Source organism: Candoia aspera, chromosome 6 (genome assembly GCF_035149785.1).
Source record: "Candoia aspera isolate rCanAsp1 chromosome 6, rCanAsp1.hap2, whole genome shotgun sequence".
Classification (NCBI taxonomy): Eukaryota; Metazoa; Chordata; class Lepidosauria; order Squamata; family Boidae; genus Candoia; species Candoia aspera.
Genome location: NC_086158.1, coordinates 82,120,134 through 82,137,265, shown reverse-complemented (window position 1 = coordinate 82,137,265; position 17,132 = coordinate 82,120,134). Strand labels below are relative to the sequence as shown.

Here is a 17,132-nt window from a genome sequence, read left to right as displayed (position 1 = left end):
GCCGTCGTAAGTCTGAACTGTTGCTAAACAAATGGTTGTTAAGCAAGGACTACCTGTATATATGTCATAAAACACTTTGCACATTGCAACTGTCATGTAAAATTTATATTAGTAATACTAATAAGCACACAATGCATAACTTTCAAGGGGCTTCCCTTTAAAAGTATCCAGAAGCTTCAGCTGGTCCAGAATGCGGCTGCACAGACAGTTATTGGTGCTGTAAAGTTGGCACATGTGACACAGCTGTTACGCGAGCTGCATTGGGTACCAGTTTGCTTCCGGGTCTAATTCAAGGTGTTGGTTATTACCTTTAAAGCCCTAGGTGGCATGGGACCAGGTTACCCGAGGGACCGTCTCATTCCCATAACATCGACCCACCCCACCCAGTCAGGCAGGCAGGGCATGCTACAGACCCCATCTGCAAAGGGATTTCACCTAGTGGGTCCAGGAATATCCTTTTGGAATATCCTGCCCCTGGAGTTGAGACAGGTCTCCTGGCTCCCGGCCTTCTGGAAGAAATTGAAGACCTGGTTCTGCCGCCTCGCTTGGGATGGGAAGGGTAACAGCTCCACCTGGGGGTGGTTGGCGCCGTAGCACCCCTTATTGATTGCGATTCCATCTTTGCTTGGATTTTATATTTATTATCGTATTCATATTTGTAGACTGTAACTTAGGTTTGGATGTTTTTATTATCATTTTTATTGTAAGCCACCCAGAGTCCCCCATTGGGGGAGATGGATGGTGATATAAATTTAAATAATAAATAAATAAATAAATAAATAAATAAATAAATAAATAAATAATATCTTATGGTGCACTGATCTGTATCTGGGCAGTTGTAAATTGACTTTTGATAAACTGAAAAATATGTAGCTAGCGTTTGAACCATTAAGATTGCTAGGATTTATCATTCATCTCTTTTGACAGGTATTTCCTTTGTTACTGGAGATACGCACCAACTCCAGGTCCTTCAATATTGAATGTCACCACTCCATTGTCTCCTTCATCAAGGTCAACAGCAATCATTGTGATTACAGAGGTCCCAGCTGGCTCATTTTCATATACACTGGTGCTGTACTGTTTTTTGGCAAACTGGGGCCGGCAGTCATTGATGTCCAAAACTGTAATTAACACCTGAAATCGAGGCAAATCAATAATGAAGTTACAGGTAAAGAAGACCCTGGGAATGCTGAAGCACAACACAGAAATGGAATTCCCATCCTTTCAGAAAGCATAACATAGTGCATACACTAAGCAAGTGCTTTTCAGACTTGGTAATTTCCAAATGTGTAAACTTCACATGTGTGAATTCTCCAACCAGAAGGCCTTTGCTAAGAATTCTGGGAGTTGAAGTCCACACATCTGAAAGTTGCCAAGGTTGGCAAATACCAAACTGATGCATGGTTCTGGCTGTAGCAGATTCATCTTTGTTAAGGAGATGGTTGGTTTTTGTAAGATGGAGGTGGATACCCTGTGGCCCCCAACTTCATTCCATGTGCCCTTAAAAGTAGTATATTTCGATTTCTGTCAAAATAAATTCTGCCCCCTCTGCATTGCCTGCTGGTAAGAAAGGACGATTGAGAAGATTGACCTACCGGAAAAAGAAGGAAGGAGTGCCAGAAAGAAAGAGAATTGTTTCCTCCCCATTCTGGCTTTGGTCCTGTCCTGCGTGCTTCAGACAGCCTGCCATTTGCACACAATTTGGGCTTATTCTGCAGCAATACGACTCTTGGCAGGAAAAAAAGTGTCTGTGTTGGGATAAGGGAAATCCTTATGGTACCGGAATGTTGTAATTGCTGCTTCTCCATGGGTATATTTCATATTACGGTGATAGCACCGTCAAGCAAGAGCATGTAAGAGGGACAGATAGTTTCTGGTACTAATATGATATTCTTTACATGCTCTGCCTTGCTTGCAGTTTCTATATTCTTGTGTTATTGATTATATACCATAACCTCTGTTCTTCAGTATTAATTTCTTATTATCTTATTTATAGCCTGCTCAAAGGGAATTCCCAGGGTAGGGACAAAAATGGGAGACGCAACTGTACAATCAAAGTCCTGCCTTTTTTAACATGAGTCACACATGCTGGAAGGTATAAAAAGGGGTAGGACTTTGATCACATAGTGCATGCACCATTTTGACTTCTTAAAACTTCTGGCGAATGCCTCCAAGCCTGCTTCCTTTTTCCTCTTTCCCTTGCTTTGTTTAATTTTGTACTAGTTCCCCCCTTTCTGTTCTGGATCTCCATGCATTCAGAAACACATTGGTGTTTCTTCCCCTACGTATTGTTTTATGAAACACTGCAACTTACTATTTAAAGGGGGATTTATGACTGTACACGTAAACAGACAAAAGGAGATCTCCGTCTAGCAAAGATGGAGGCTACCTTGTTAGTACTTTGAAAACAGATAGCAAATTCTCCATATTGCTAGTTGATTACCTGCACAGAGTTCTCTCGGCGATTACGAGGAATGTCCCCTGGATTGTCTCTAGCTACTGCAGTTAATGTATAATGATCCTTCTTTTCCCGATCTAATGTTGATAGAATGTAGATATCTCCCTGAAACACACAAAAACCTTCAGAAAGTTATTGGCTGCTTTCACATACAACAGAGTTTCACAAATTGACATCATCCAAATATGTTGGGATGGGAATTCTTGGAATTCCACAGCCAGGATACTAATTGTGATAGTCTAGAAGCTGAAAGCCACTGAAACTTATCTGGAAGAGACCTGATCCGAGAATGGTAATGTATACTTAAAGAAGCGTTTTGGCAACAGTAAGTCAGGAATTTATTTCTAGTTACCAGTATGGCAGGCAAGATGGAGCATATTGATTTTCTCGTCTCATATTTTTTTTATATAATTACCAAAGTTACATCTACACTATCTTGTTCTCTTTCACTTAAAACCTTAATTATAATGCTATGTGTCAAGAATTTAGTATTGGTTTCAGTGGCAAAGTGTAGCTAGCCCTTAAAAATGTAGTTAGAAGATGGATTCTGCATCATATTCTAATAGATTCTACAGATTATGCCAAATCTGCAAAACAAAAAAACACCTTTGAAAATATTTCTACCAATTTCTACTTACAATTATTCTGTCCAAGGGAAACATTATATCAGATTAGGATCTTAACAACTGCTAGCTAGAGTTTTGAGTTTGCCTCGTGCACATTCGATTATTCATTATATGTACAGTGTAAAATTTGTTACAACAATGTTTAAGTCAAGTCCATCTTCATATTAATGATAAAGGGGAATGTCAGAGAACGTAATAGTTAATATTTATTTTATTTTGTTTATTTTCTACCCTGCCTTTATTATTTTTATAAATAACTCAAGGTGGGGAACATACCCAATGCTCCTTCCTCCTCTTATTTTCCACACAACAGCAACCCTGTGAGGCAGGTTGGGCCAAGAGAGATTGACTGGCCCAAGGTCACCCAGCCGGCTTTCATGCCTAAGGTGGGACTAGAACTCTCCATCTCCTGGTTTCTAGCCTGTTGCCTTAACCACTAGACCAAACTGGCTATATACTGTCTGTCTGTCTGTCTGTCTGTCTGTCTGTCTGTCTGTCTGTCTGTCTGTGTATGTATGTATGTATGTATGTGTATGTATGTATGTATGTATGTATGTGTGTGTGTGTGTATATATATATATATAAAGCTATCATACAAGTTAAAGTGAAACTTATTGGCAGGTCAAAGTTATCCCAGCTCCTGCCAAATATTTTAATTTATCTTAGAAGTGCAAGCTTGGGACAGAAAAGGCTGTTTGTTCAGCCCTAGAGTAGTTTTGACTACAGGCACCCACCCTGTCAATCACTACCAGGCTATACACTACTGACATTGTCTAGACCAGTGTTTTTCAAACTTGGCAACTTTAAGCTGTGTGGACTTCAACTTCCAGAATTCCCCAGCCAGTTATTTATAAAAGCTGTGAAGTCCACACAGCTTAAAGTTGCCAAGTTTGAAAAACACTGGTCTAGACTTAGATGGTTGAGAGCTCACAAATGGATCATAGAGATGTTTGGTTATTCTTTAATTGCCTCATATTGCCTAATAATAGTCTAGCATAAGTTGGATAAAGATAATATTCGCTCCTGGCCTTCTGGAAGAATTTGGAGACTTGGCTCTGCCGCCTTGCCTGGGATGGGAAGGGCAATAGTTCTTCCTGGAGGTGGCTGGCACCATAGAGCCCTCCCCATTGAATTAGATCCTATCACTACTTGGATTTTATACCTATTTTTATTTTTTATTTATATTTGGCTATTTCTATTGTATTTTATATGTTTATGGTTTTAATTGTCAATTTTATTGTAAACTGCCCAGAGTCCCCCTTTTGGGGGAGATGGGCGGTGATAAAAATTTGAAAAATAAATAAATAAAATAAATATTCAGTGGAGACTAGGCTAGCATGGGACTCTTATATAGTCTTATTACCGTGTTCGGGTTGATCCCAAACTTCCCCTCTCCATCTCCCAAGCTATACTGGATTTGAGCAAAGCGCCCAGAATCGGCATCTGTGGCTCGAACCCTCAAAATAATGGTCCCTAGGGGAACATCCTCAAAGACAGGCTTCTGTAAAAAAGAGAGGGAAACACTAGTCAGGCATGGTTACAGTTCATATTATTACAAAGTTGCATCATACCATTTCAGACCGTTACTGTGAGTTAAACAGCTTCCTTGAGGGATCGGGCTGCAGCAGAGGAGAAAATAGAAGTAGGGACCATCGGCTTGAGAAGGCACCTTGCTCAGGATTTGCCTCGCCTCTAACAATCATCCAGAAACCTTTACCAGAAGTTTATTGTGCATTCCTCCCTTCCCAGCTACTCGGAATAAGAAGTCCAAAAGTTTCTATCTGCACTACAGCTGGTCATTGTAAGATTCATATAACCTTACTGGAATATTTTTGTTTGCCTTTTCCAATTCTCCCTTTTTTCTCTTTGTGTCATGTTATTTGAGATCAAAGTTTTTCAAACGTGGCACCTTTAAGATGTGTGGACTTCAGCTCCCAGAATTCCCCAGCCAACATGGGTTTTATTTGTCTAAAACATTTAAAGAACAGAATAAATAGCTACATAAAAGAAAAGAAAAAGGTGGACAAAGGGGATAAAGATGAAAATATCAGTAAATAAACTTACGAGTATAAAAAAAAATCATTATTGCATTTCTTAATTAAATGTATAGAACTAGGTTCATTATATCTTCTTAAGAAATAACTAAAATCTCTAAAAAAAACTAAACATTAATATTGATATTGATATCGGCACTGGGAAACTGAACTTGGGGAATACACAAATGTGGCAAATTAATAGTATACATCCAGAACAAAAATTTGACTAAATGTAAGCAAAAATGGCTTCCCTATATATTACATGTCACACAACATGGCAAACTCAGATATGGAGAGTATGTTTTTAAGAGGAAAATAATTGATGTAAAGATGATAATTAGAAGTAATTTCAATGATTTGATGCAATTACCAGTTGGATACAATGGGAGGAATTTAGAACTTAATATTGTTTTTAATTATTTTTTCTCCTTTTTATTATTCATACTTATTGTTGTTATTATTATTTTTTTTTCCCCTTTCCTCTTTTTCTTCCTTTTCTTTCCTTTTACATGATCCTATGCATTTGCTTTTGGAACAATGACAAATAATAGTGATACAGACTGCTTCTTTTTAATGTTTTGGAAACCATTCTATGAATTTTCCTAGCTGAAAAACAGTGGATAAGTAAATGAACAATATGACATAATACATTGCCTTAACTAATGTTACTACAATGACATGATAAACTCAATCTATAATTCACACAACCAACAAGCTAATCTGCTAATTACTAAGTGAAATTGCTTTTAAAAAGATGAAACAAACTTCTGACCACCAGATGGTGGGGACAGACAATAAAGAAGGTGTCTTAACATTATATCCTGCTTGTGCATTTCTCAAGGGCCTTTGTCTCATCAAAGGAGGTTTCAAATGTTGAAACAGCAAGTCAATTCTTGTACATTTAAGTTCTTCCAACAGTTTCACCCACCTTGCAACATATAATAAGTGCAATGTGATAGAATTATGATAGATCTTTAGCCACTTCATTACTTACTTCTGATACACAGCAGACATTCTACTGATTATACAGAATATTCTCCCTTCCCCCAGCCATAAAACCTAGTGTGATCCTGATCATGCAATCCTACATTTCAGCTATAGGGCTGCAAAAAAGAAAAGTATTACAAACAGGAAAATAACTGAGCAGAACACATTGGCCTTTCCCCCAGTCTGTCTCCTTCTCTCATTTTCTCATAACCATTTGCTTTAATTCACCTGGTATGATGGCTGGCTAAATGTGGGATTGTTGTCATTGATATCCACAATTTCTAGATACACTGGTATTTCAGCTGATCTCCGTGGAGTCCCACTGTCAGAGGCTCGAACAGTAAAATTCAGCCAATGGACCTCTTCATAGTCAACTGTTCGGTTTGAAATTATCTTTCCTAAGGGTGAACAGGCAGACATTAAGATGGTTACTGTCCATAATCCTTCTATGAAATATGTCCTGTTCCCTCATCCTCTTTCTACAAAACGCTATAAAAGCGTACAAGGACATTTTACGTACCCAGGTTCTACTGCTAGAATACCAGATCATGATACCGTATTTTGTTGTGGCTCTTGGAATTAATTTTAAAATAAATTCATAATATTCAGAACTATTTGGGATAGGCAAATCAAAACATTCTGCTGATTATTTAAAGCCAGAAATGAAGTCTGTGTCTGGACCAGCTGAAGTTCCTGAACCATTAAGCTTCACTTGGTTAGAGGCAACTAATGTCTTTGATAAGCATTCCTACATCACAAAGCCTATGCAAAGACAATGTTCTCACAAAAACAAAAATAAGAACCGACATCTAATTACTGTCCATTTTCCACATACTGAAATCTAGGTTGTAACTAAAAAAGAAGACAATAAATGATATAGGATCCTTGATTCAGTTTGGGAGAAGAGACATCTTTGCTTACTCATTTTTAAGTAACATCAAAAGATGGTTAGCCTAAGAACTCAGTTTTGAAAGGTTGACTCCACAAGAATGCATTTTATGAGAATGGAAAGGTGGCATGGCTGGATAAGAACAAAAGACAGAACTTAAATAGGATGGAGCTTTCTGTTCAAGATTCTCCATCATTCAGCAATACTTCCATAATAAATAAGGCTTCCTTGACTCCTGGTGATTTCATTTATTTTACAATTTTCTTGGCAACAATATGGAAGTGGTTTGTCACTTACTTTTTTCACTATTCTTGTAAAACGTTCCCTCTCTAGTCTGTAGCCCTGGGATTCCTAAATGACACCCACCCATACAGGCCTGAACCCAATTAACTTCAACCCAGATGTCATCCAAGTTCTGCCATCTGCCAATATACTTCTTAATACTTTATTTTTATTTTATTTATTTTCTATCCCACCTTTATTATTTTTTATAAATAACTCAAGGTGGCAGACATACCAAATACTCCTTCCTCCTCCTATTTTCCCCACAACAACAACCCTGTGAGGTGGGCTGGACTGAGAGAGAGTGACTGGCCCAAGGTCAGCCAGTCAGCTTTCATGCCTAAGGCGGGAATAGAACTCTCAGTCTCCTGGTTTCTAGCTCGTTGCCTTAATCACTAGACCATGCTGCTGATGATTCTGGTTATATATGTGAATAAAAACATCATCTGCAGTATCAAAAACCAACAGGAAATAAATCAGTGCATTTGTTTTTAAACTAGATCCGAAATAAGCTAATTTAAAATTTCCATATGAAGAATAGTCTTCCTTCTCTTAAAAATACCCTGGTAAGAACACCAATTCTTAGGTCTTACCTGCTGAGATGTCTTCAAGCTGGACATACCCCTCATGTGAGAGGTTGAGTAACTGATACGTGATCTGCCCATTAGCACCTTTGTCTGGATCTACAGCTGACAAGGATATTAAGGTAGTCCCTGGAGTGGCCCCTTCTAGTATCCTCTCTGTGAAAAATGTTGCCCCAAAAGGGCGGAACCAAGGCGCATTATCGTTGACATCCAAAACATTTACAGTCAATTTGGCTGCAAGAGAGATGGAAGTACAAGACAAGAAAATATTGAAAACCTGATTTTTAACCAGTTTGCTACCTCTCTTTTTAAAATCTTAACATCACTATTAATCTAATCCGAAGTAGAAACTCTCTCACCATTTGGCACACTAACTGAGCGGTCAAGCACATCACTGGCATTATCATAGACCGAGATTGTGACATCATAAGTGGCCACCAGTTCCCTGTTTAAAGCAGACTTCACTTTCACAGCTCCTAAAAAGTACAAAATGAAGAGAAAAAACTTCCACATTCAATAACCCTTAAAATATGAATAATTGGAATAGAATACTATGCTGAAAAGTATCTTGCTCTTCCTGATCTCTTTTTCTTCCTCATGTATCTTTTCCTAAGTGAGTTACTAGCAAGCCATTCACAGAGTACAGTTTATACATATCCATCCTTACTGCACCCTACTTAACTTTTTAAAAACACGCCTTTATATTCCACAAACTTTTTATGAGCAGTATTTATAAATAAAAACATACCTGTGAGCTGAGAGAAAGGGCATCTGTGGGAAAGATGACTGTTTCTAAGCTAAATTGATTCCAGCGCTTGGATGGAATATGCTTTTGTCTCTGTACAGAAATAATATTAAAGTAGGCTTCCTCAGAACAGGAGTTGCAAATGAACTCCCATGGTCAGCTAAAATGACAATGAATTCTGCAAGTTTGCTTTAGCATACCTTTTAAGGCCCTGTGATTAATAATCTCTTTTTATGAACTTTATGAACTTGTTTATTTATTGCTAGAACTTACATGCTGCTCCATTTATGGAGAGTTTGAGTGGCTTGTATACATTATTTTCTTAAATCACTGCAAACTTAAAAAGAACAATAGCATTATATTTACCCTCTGTGAACGGTTTCACAAAATCTCTGCTCAGCCATGAGGTACAGTAAGTGACCTTGAGAAATTATTATTTCTCAGTCTATTCCACTTAGCTAAGTTGTGGTTAATAATATTCCTAGACAGCACTGTCATCACTTTGGGGAAAGGATTATTTTTTTAAATACATGAATTGTAAGCAAATAACCAGGAGCGAATTTTGAGGATCACCAAATCGTATCATCGGACCTAGAAAACTTTGCTACCCTCCCCTCCCCTCCAAACCAAAACACAAGACAAAAGACCACTTACGCTAAAAAGGCTTGCCCCTCCATTTCCTACCTGCTAGATGCTTCTGAGGGGCGGTCACCATTCAGTCTGTGAAGGCTATGGCACAATGTATAGTTCGCCAGCCAGACACAAACCAGCACTAAACCAGGGATGATGATGGTGAGGATGAACAGAGTGCTGACTGAGATGCAAAGGTAACACTTATCACAGACAAAGAAACACAGAAATCAAACCTGCAGGTCTGAGAGCCGTAAGGAAAGCAGAACGATAGTTAGTTGGAGCAAGTATCCACCAAACGTGCATAGAAAAACACTGAGGGCTCTTCCAGACAGCTAGTGCACAATGTTTAATCAAGCTGAGCCACTTATTGATCAGCTGAGGTTCTTTGCACTGTACTCTGTACCCTATCAGGGTCTTCCTAATGCAGTGGTGATAATTCTGACAAGTGGGGAACTCCCATTTTCAAGGAGCACGTTTTACTGCAGGAGCAGAGTCTACACCAATGTCTTGCATGGGAGTTGAACATGCTTGCCTCGCCTCCCAGTTCTCTGCTATCCTGCTGTGGCAGTAAGGTGGTAGGACTGCATCGAACAGTCCAATGTAGGACTGTTACAGCAAGCAGATCAGAACTCTCCTCTTCTCTCCTGAAAGCTGGCTGGGTGATTTTCAGCCAGTCATTCCCTCTCTCTCCAACTCACCTCACAGGGTTGTTGTTGTGAGGAAAATAGGAGGAGAAAGAGTATTAGGTATGTTCCCCAGCTTGAGTTGTTTATAAAAATAATAAAGGTGGGATAAAAAAAAATCTAAAATAAATAAACAAACAAACAAACTTGTGTTCTGGTCCAAAATTGAGGAGGTAGGATGAGGCACTATATGCTGACTGGCTGATGAGAGCAAAGACATGTGTTTTCGTGTGAAACTGAGGGGCAGTCTGGAGTGCCAATGGCCAATCCATTTTTGTCCTTGTCCTTCATCCTGTTTGGCCATTGCTTGGTTCTCTGTGATCATTTTAGGCTCACAAAGAAGGAAATATGCCAATTCCTGTGTTGTCCTATGAATGCTAAATAGTCAGAAGAGTTAGTTGAAACTCTATCAATCAGAGAATCTGGACGATGGAAAGACTCGTGTCTGGAAGTGCCCAAAGAAAGCAAGGGAGAATAAGGAAGAAAAAAGGGCAGAATATGAAAAGGAAAGGGAAAAAAGTAGAAGATAGGGGAGAACGTCTTCCTTGCCATTTGTTGCACTGGTCATACTCCCATTTTCCAAGGGAAGCTGATCTTTAAACACAAACGGCTGTTTTTTTCAGCCCCAATATATTAAAATCTGAGAATGTACATTTGATATAAGGATTACTATAATTGCTAGTTTGGGCCAATAATACTATTTTCAGCTGTAGTGTTATACAAAGCACTAGTTTTTCTTGCCTTCTGCTGTTTTTGACCCTATTCGTTAGAGCCTGTATACAGTGGTGATCTATTGTATTTATTTTTAATTGTAATGGTTTTATATTTTAATTTTGTTTTATTGTAAGCCGCCCAGAGTCCCCCTATTGGGGAGAGATGGGCGGTGAATAAATTTATAAATAAATAAAAAATAAATACATTTCCAACTCTTGTACCTGTTCGAAAATCCACTGAGAAAACTCCTTGCTGGTCTGGCACAAGAGCATCAGTATCATCTTTGGCCAGGATCTCAATGAGGTAGTATTCCAGCCGGGGATTGAGATCTTTGTCAATTGCTGTCACTTCAGCAATAACTGTCCCTATAGGAACTGATTCAGGGACACTGATGGTCTGGATGGGATTGAGAAACTCTGGCTGAGAGTCATTGATGTCATCAATCTGGATGTTCACAGTGGCAGTGCCAGAGAGAGGTGGTGTGCCTTGATCTGTAGCAGCCACTGTCAAGCGATAGTTGCCCTTTTCTTCTCTGTCTATAGTGATGTTGGCCACGCTGATGACCCCAGTATTAGCATGGATCAAGAACTTATCTTGAGCTCCGCTTTCTATCCGGTAGCTCAGCTGCTGATTGAGGCCACTATCCATGTCAGTTGCAACTACCTGAAGCACAGAAAAACCTAGGGGGAAACCCACACTGTATCATTAGAGAGGATATTTCAGTCACTCGGGACTTCAGAAGAAACAAGTGAACATTTTGAATCAGTCCAGCTGACCATCATCTCCAACATTCTGTTTCTGTGACTAAATTATCAAGTAGAATGCAACGGAAGTTGTAAAACTTATTCATTAGCCAAGAAGTGCAGTGTTATGATGCTGCAATGACTTGTTTTCCTTTCCACAATTTATTTATAAAAGCTATGTGGGAAACATAACCTCAAAGAAATGCAAGTCCCATTGGATAATTGCGCATTGCACAAAGGGTCATATGTGGTTTTATGGAGAAATGAAAAGTGTTCGATGCGTGGTTTATACCAGTGTTTCTCAACCTCAACAACTTTAAGATGTGTGGACTTCAACTCCTAGAATTCCCCAGCCAGCATGGGCTGGTCTATACAATATCAAGATGCTTGCATTCAAAAGGAATAGTATTGGATACTTTTTAAAAATATAGACAGGCAACACACTTAAGCACATCCACATAAATAAATCATTATCTTTTTCTAATTGACCAGCCAGTTGGAAAGTACAGAGTTGTTTTTTTTAAACAGAGTTTACCAACCCAAAAATGTTTCAAGGTCACTTGTCCTCCATGCTTCTCTTGGTGCAACGATTCTGGTAAGATTAAACTTTCCCAATCATGTAAAAAAGGGAAAGCTGTGGTTTAAAAATTGTGGATTGATATTCTGGATAAATCAATGGACAATCATCTGCAGTCCTTTATTCTGGGCATAAAGCAGATCTCTAGTTAAAACTAGCAAGGATGTAATGGATACAGACAGGTCCTGTGGTCATTCCTTGGAAATGAATTATGATTTAGCAGAGGAATGGTAAATCCTCACAGTTTAGCAAATTCGGAAAATATACATCCAGGCAATTTTTAATATCAGAGCTGGAAAATGAATCAGTTGATTTTAAAATCCTCTGTTAAGTGGAACCTTCGAGAATGCAGTTGTATGTATCCATGTGGTGAGAAATAAATATGATCTGTTTTGCATATTAACAGAATTCACAGTACAGGTGATTGTAAAAAAATATCCCTTATTTTCCCAATTTGCAACACCCCACCCTCTTCATATTTCCAGTGACTTTGTTTTCCACTTATTTTAAATTCCTAATACTTAACTTCAAGTCAGTTCCAAATGCTACTTTCCATTTTGCCTTCATTCTAACCTGCAGGGCTGTTTTCTAGTATCCGAACAGACCAGACTGCTGGATGAAAGGTTGGCCTGTCGTCATTATCATCCAGAATGGTTACCGTGAGGTTAGCAGTACTGTTCAGCTTGCCAACATCAGTTGCAACAATCAGAAACTCCAAGATGGGGTTCAAGAAAGCCTCTCTGTCTATTATCTGCCCCGGCTTCACCGAAATGACACCTAGAGGTTAGTAAGAAGAGCAAGATATGAACTGGCAGGGAAAAACGCAATCCAAGGATTCTCCAGATCTATCAAGCATGCTCCACAGCCTTTTGTATTATCAAAACAGAAATAGTACACACTAAATTTGGAAAGCAGCATACGGATAGACTTGCAGGGTTTCTCAACCCTAGCAACTTTAAGGTGTGTGGACTTCAACTCCCAGAATTCCCCAGCCAGCCATGAGTTCTGGGAGTTGAAGTCCACACACCTTAAAGTTTCTAAGATTAAGAAACCCTGGGATAGATAAATCTCCTTGCTATGAAATTTAATTCACCGCCCACATGCAATGAGAGACCTTGTAGTAAGGAGACCTCTATCCCTATTTTTTTTTTCTTTTCAGCATTCACAGATAAAAAAGTTAGTGTTGCAAAGTGACTTACGCGTTTGTCTTTTATACAAATTACATTTGCAAAAAGCTCCCCCCTTGTTATGTTGAGCTCAAGAACAGAAGTAGGTAGTACAGGAGGCTTTTTAAGTTTCTTTAGGCATTGAGATTTATATAAATCTTTTTAATGGTTTGTTGCCAGATAAACAGATTCAGCAGAAACTTCACCAGGTGAATATAGTGCTAGGTAGCATCATTTCATATTACTAATGGGATAGGGCATAGATTTCTCCAGAAATTGTTTCCTTTAATAACCTTTCATGGTCTTACTGGAGATTATGTGAGTTTTAACTTGAAGACATCAGAAAGAAAACAGGTTGGAAAAGATTGTCCTACACATATTAAATTAATATCCCAAGACTAAGATTTTAGGTTAATCTGCTTCCTGACATGATGGCATATTTAATGTTACAGGCAATGTTGCCATCTCACCAATTCACCATTTCTTTGAGATCCCCAAGCCTATTGACACAGCCAATGAAACTGATATAATTCCTTGCTGTGAGCACAAAACTTCCAAATGTGCTAAGGATCAGAGTTTGTGGATTATACAAAAAGCCCATTATATTTACCAGAGACCATGTGCCCTTCTAAACCATGTGCCCTTCTGTTACAGTGGCAACATGAAATTGAACCAACCCTCTGCTGACTAGTTCTCACTGTCACTGGATGCTTCCTAGTGTGCTAGATCTGGGGGATACTGTGCTGCAGTTTAGAGCAAATAGAGAAGGTCTATTTCCATTCAGCAAATCTTACTATAGAAGCAACTCAGTGGTATAAACAGTCTTTGCTGGGGAAACACCTGGCTATTCCCACCTCCCAGAATCCACTCCGGTGGGGACATGTCAGGGCTACATCAAGGGGTCCAAAAACATTGTGGTGGAATAATGAGCATCTTGCAGCTTTCTTTCTTTGAGAGGAAAGGAAGAAATAAAAAAGGAATGTGTGTTTTGGCACAAAATTGAAAAGGAAGATGAGGCTTCTCACTTGGCAGATGTACAGTGATGGACTAAGAATGTGGTGGACAAAGATCTCTTTGCTCATCTATTGGGCCAGAAAGGGCAAGTTTTGCTTGGCTACGAGTTCTCTGCAACTGTTGTAGAGATCTCACATGCCCATAATGCCCTGTTAATTTTAAATAATCAGAACAGCTTGGACAGGTCCTGATTTACTTAAATAGGGCAGTCAGGAAATGTGGCCAGTGGACATGCCTCGTGCTAACCTTATGTAATGCACAGAGATCTATCTAGCAGATTTATTAAAGGTATGAATATAGTCTTTTTCAGCTGTTTCCATATTGCTCTCTCATGGGACAGGAAAAAAAGTTCTATTGTCTCATCCCCTTGAATAGGCAGAGAACTATTCATTAAGACTGCATGGCTTTCTTACCTGTTCTGTTGTCAATGATAAAGAGGTTCTTTTCTTTTCCAAGCAGCTGATATGTCAACACTGCATTGATATCCTTGTCACTGTCCAAAGCTAGGACCGGTCCATTAAGGACAGAGATGGGAGTTCCTGAATCAAACATGGAGATCTCAGAAAACAGGAATAATGTTGATAGGCTGCCTCTTCTCCCTCCCTCTTCCCTTCCCCTGATGATCAACAATGAAGTATGAATGAATGAAACAGGGTGAGATCCTATGAAACAATAAAATAGTGCCTGGTATAACCTTGGCAGACTGAATCAAGACGCCCTTGGGAGAAGCCTTAAGCCCTGCTAAAACAAAATACATATTCATCAGCCACATTAAAATGAAAAAAAAAATCCAAAATATTTAGCAGGAATGTTATCTTCTAAGCAAGTTCTTGAGCTTGTGAGAGAGTATGTCAGTTAAGGACATCGTGGCTTGTTGAGAAGTAAATACACTGGAAATTATTTGAATATTTAAAGCCACACATTATTTCATGCTAGGTGAAAAACTGTATTTACGAGCAATTACTTCATGGATGATTTCATATTCCAGATACTCCAAACAACAGTTTGGCCTAGGACCAGGACTAAGCCATCTGCTTGCATATTTCCCTCTCTAAAGCATTTGGCTTAACAGAATAGTACCTGGTTTAATTACAGCCCAGCTGTTATGGCCAAACTGGGCAGGGGTTGGGGTGATCCTTTCAAATCAGATCACAGATTAAGGTCAACACAATGATTTGCAATCCTCATTTGGAAGGTTTCATCAAATGCATGTTACTATTTCAGATGTAATAGTAAACTGCAAATTGGTCAAATCAGGAACTATTTCATTAAGCTGAGAATTTGAGGAAGCATACTTATTCCCAACACGCAACTCAAAGATCAGAAGCATGAATGCAACTGATATCATAATGGAACAAAGAAACAAATATGAATGTCTAGTATCAGCACCCAAGACCTTGTCTTTTTCATTGATGCTATTATAATTCAAGTGAGTTAGAAAAGGTCACAATTTAAATTTTAAAAATCCCCTATAGCACATATAGCACATTGCATGGTTCCAAAAAAAGCTGCATTTTCTGAATGGGGAAGAGACGGTGGAGTATTTTAGAAATCACCTAAAACAAGGAACAGAAGCAGTAAAATAAATCTGGGGGCATATATGACATATTCATAGTTTCCCTTTCTATTAGCTGTTTCTTTCACTTCAAAAGCATTTTTCCCTTAATATACTGTATAGTAATACAGAATTTTTCTTCCATTTCACTTACACATACACTTTTGGAACAGTTTAAATCTTGCAAAAGAGAGATAGAAAAGAAGAGAATCATTTTTAAAAACGGGAAAGTGTCCTATGCTTGAAAAATATGAAGCAACTTTTTTTTTCTCATAACCATTTTATTTATCGTATTTGTCTTAGAATACTTTTTAACAGAAAAAAAGATCCTTTCACTGGTAGCAGGAAAGCATGGACACTTAAAGAGACTCTCTGCATGTCTTGAGATGTGGGCAGGGTGAAGGATACACCTACCTGGAGGGGAATTTTCTAGCACCTCAGCCTGGTAGGAACTCTGAGTGAAGAGCGGGTGATTATCATTTTCATCTGCTACTGTAATCACCAGTAAGTCAAAATCCTGAAGTTGTACAAAGAAAAAGAGACAATGATTTTAAAAAAAACCCCAAAACTGGCTGTTGCCTTTAGAATGAGCTTCATCTCACAATTATCATGAGAACTTTCAGAATTTATTTATTTATTTATTTGTCAAATTTTGCCACCACCCATCTCCTTCGAGAAACAAAATATTAGTTTTTCTGATTTGTTTTCGTTTGTGCACATTCTCATCCTGCCCAGCCCCAAAGCTTGGGGTAAATAATACAAGTTTCAATACACTACTAACTTAACCTTCCACTCCAGAAATCTATTCAACTAAATAACTGATTAAAAAAAAGGACTTCTAAAGAAGTATTTGATTTTTGAACTGGCGCTCTTTCTCCATGATAAGGTTGTTTTTGATCCATTTCCAAAACCAAAAAGAGATACATAATGGCAGGGGTGTCTGCAGAATGTTGCTTTTGGTGGCAGTTAAAAAGTTTAAGATAATGAAACCCACTGTGCAGGGATATTCATAGGGGGTGATCAAGAGAGTGGCCATGATGCTGCAATGGAAGTTCTGCCTGGTTCTTATGTGCAAAACAACCCACATAAAAAGCAGGCAGAGCTTTGATTGCATTGTGATGACTACCATCTTGCCTTTTTTGACCACACGGCATGGATATCCCTGCACAGTGGGCTTCATTATTTTGAATTTTTTAACTACCACCAAAAGAAACAGAGAATCAGGCCAGGAACTAGGCAGTGATGTAATTTTACATATATTTCTGATGGGGAAGATAATATCTACTCTCTTTTACACATTAAGTGTTAGCAGTGGTTTGGGAAATTTGATTTCAGAATTACTGTCTCAGAAAATGCCGACAGTATTTTATTTTTGTATAGGTCTAGTTGTAACACTATAGAATATCTTTGTCTGTTACCTCATGTATCAGTAGATGAAAT

The 17,132-nt window shown here is 38.6% G+C and overlaps 1 protein-coding gene across 1 annotated transcript in view; it reads right to left on the bottom strand.

Moving 5' to 3' along the window:
• CDH23 (cadherin related 23) overlaps positions 1–17,132 on the bottom strand; it is a 537,138-nt gene that overhangs the window by 21,573 nt on the left and 498,433 nt on the right. Inside the window, exons 43-52 of the mRNA XM_063307837.1 lie at positions 16,107–16,209; positions 14,551–14,676; positions 12,531–12,734; positions 10,859–11,317; positions 8,222–8,338; positions 7,872–8,096; positions 6,336–6,505; positions 4,448–4,585; positions 2,444–2,563; positions 957–1,134 (exon numbers count right to left, since the gene is read on the bottom strand). Coding sequence (XP_063163907.1) covers positions 957–1,134; positions 2,444–2,563; positions 4,448–4,585; positions 6,336–6,505; positions 7,872–8,096; positions 8,222–8,338; positions 10,859–11,317; positions 12,531–12,734; positions 14,551–14,676; positions 16,107–16,209 — 1,840 coding nt within the window. The remainder of the gene's footprint in view (positions 1–956; positions 1,135–2,443; positions 2,564–4,447; positions 4,586–6,335; positions 6,506–7,871; positions 8,097–8,221; positions 8,339–10,858; positions 11,318–12,530; positions 12,735–14,550; positions 14,677–16,106; positions 16,210–17,132) is intronic.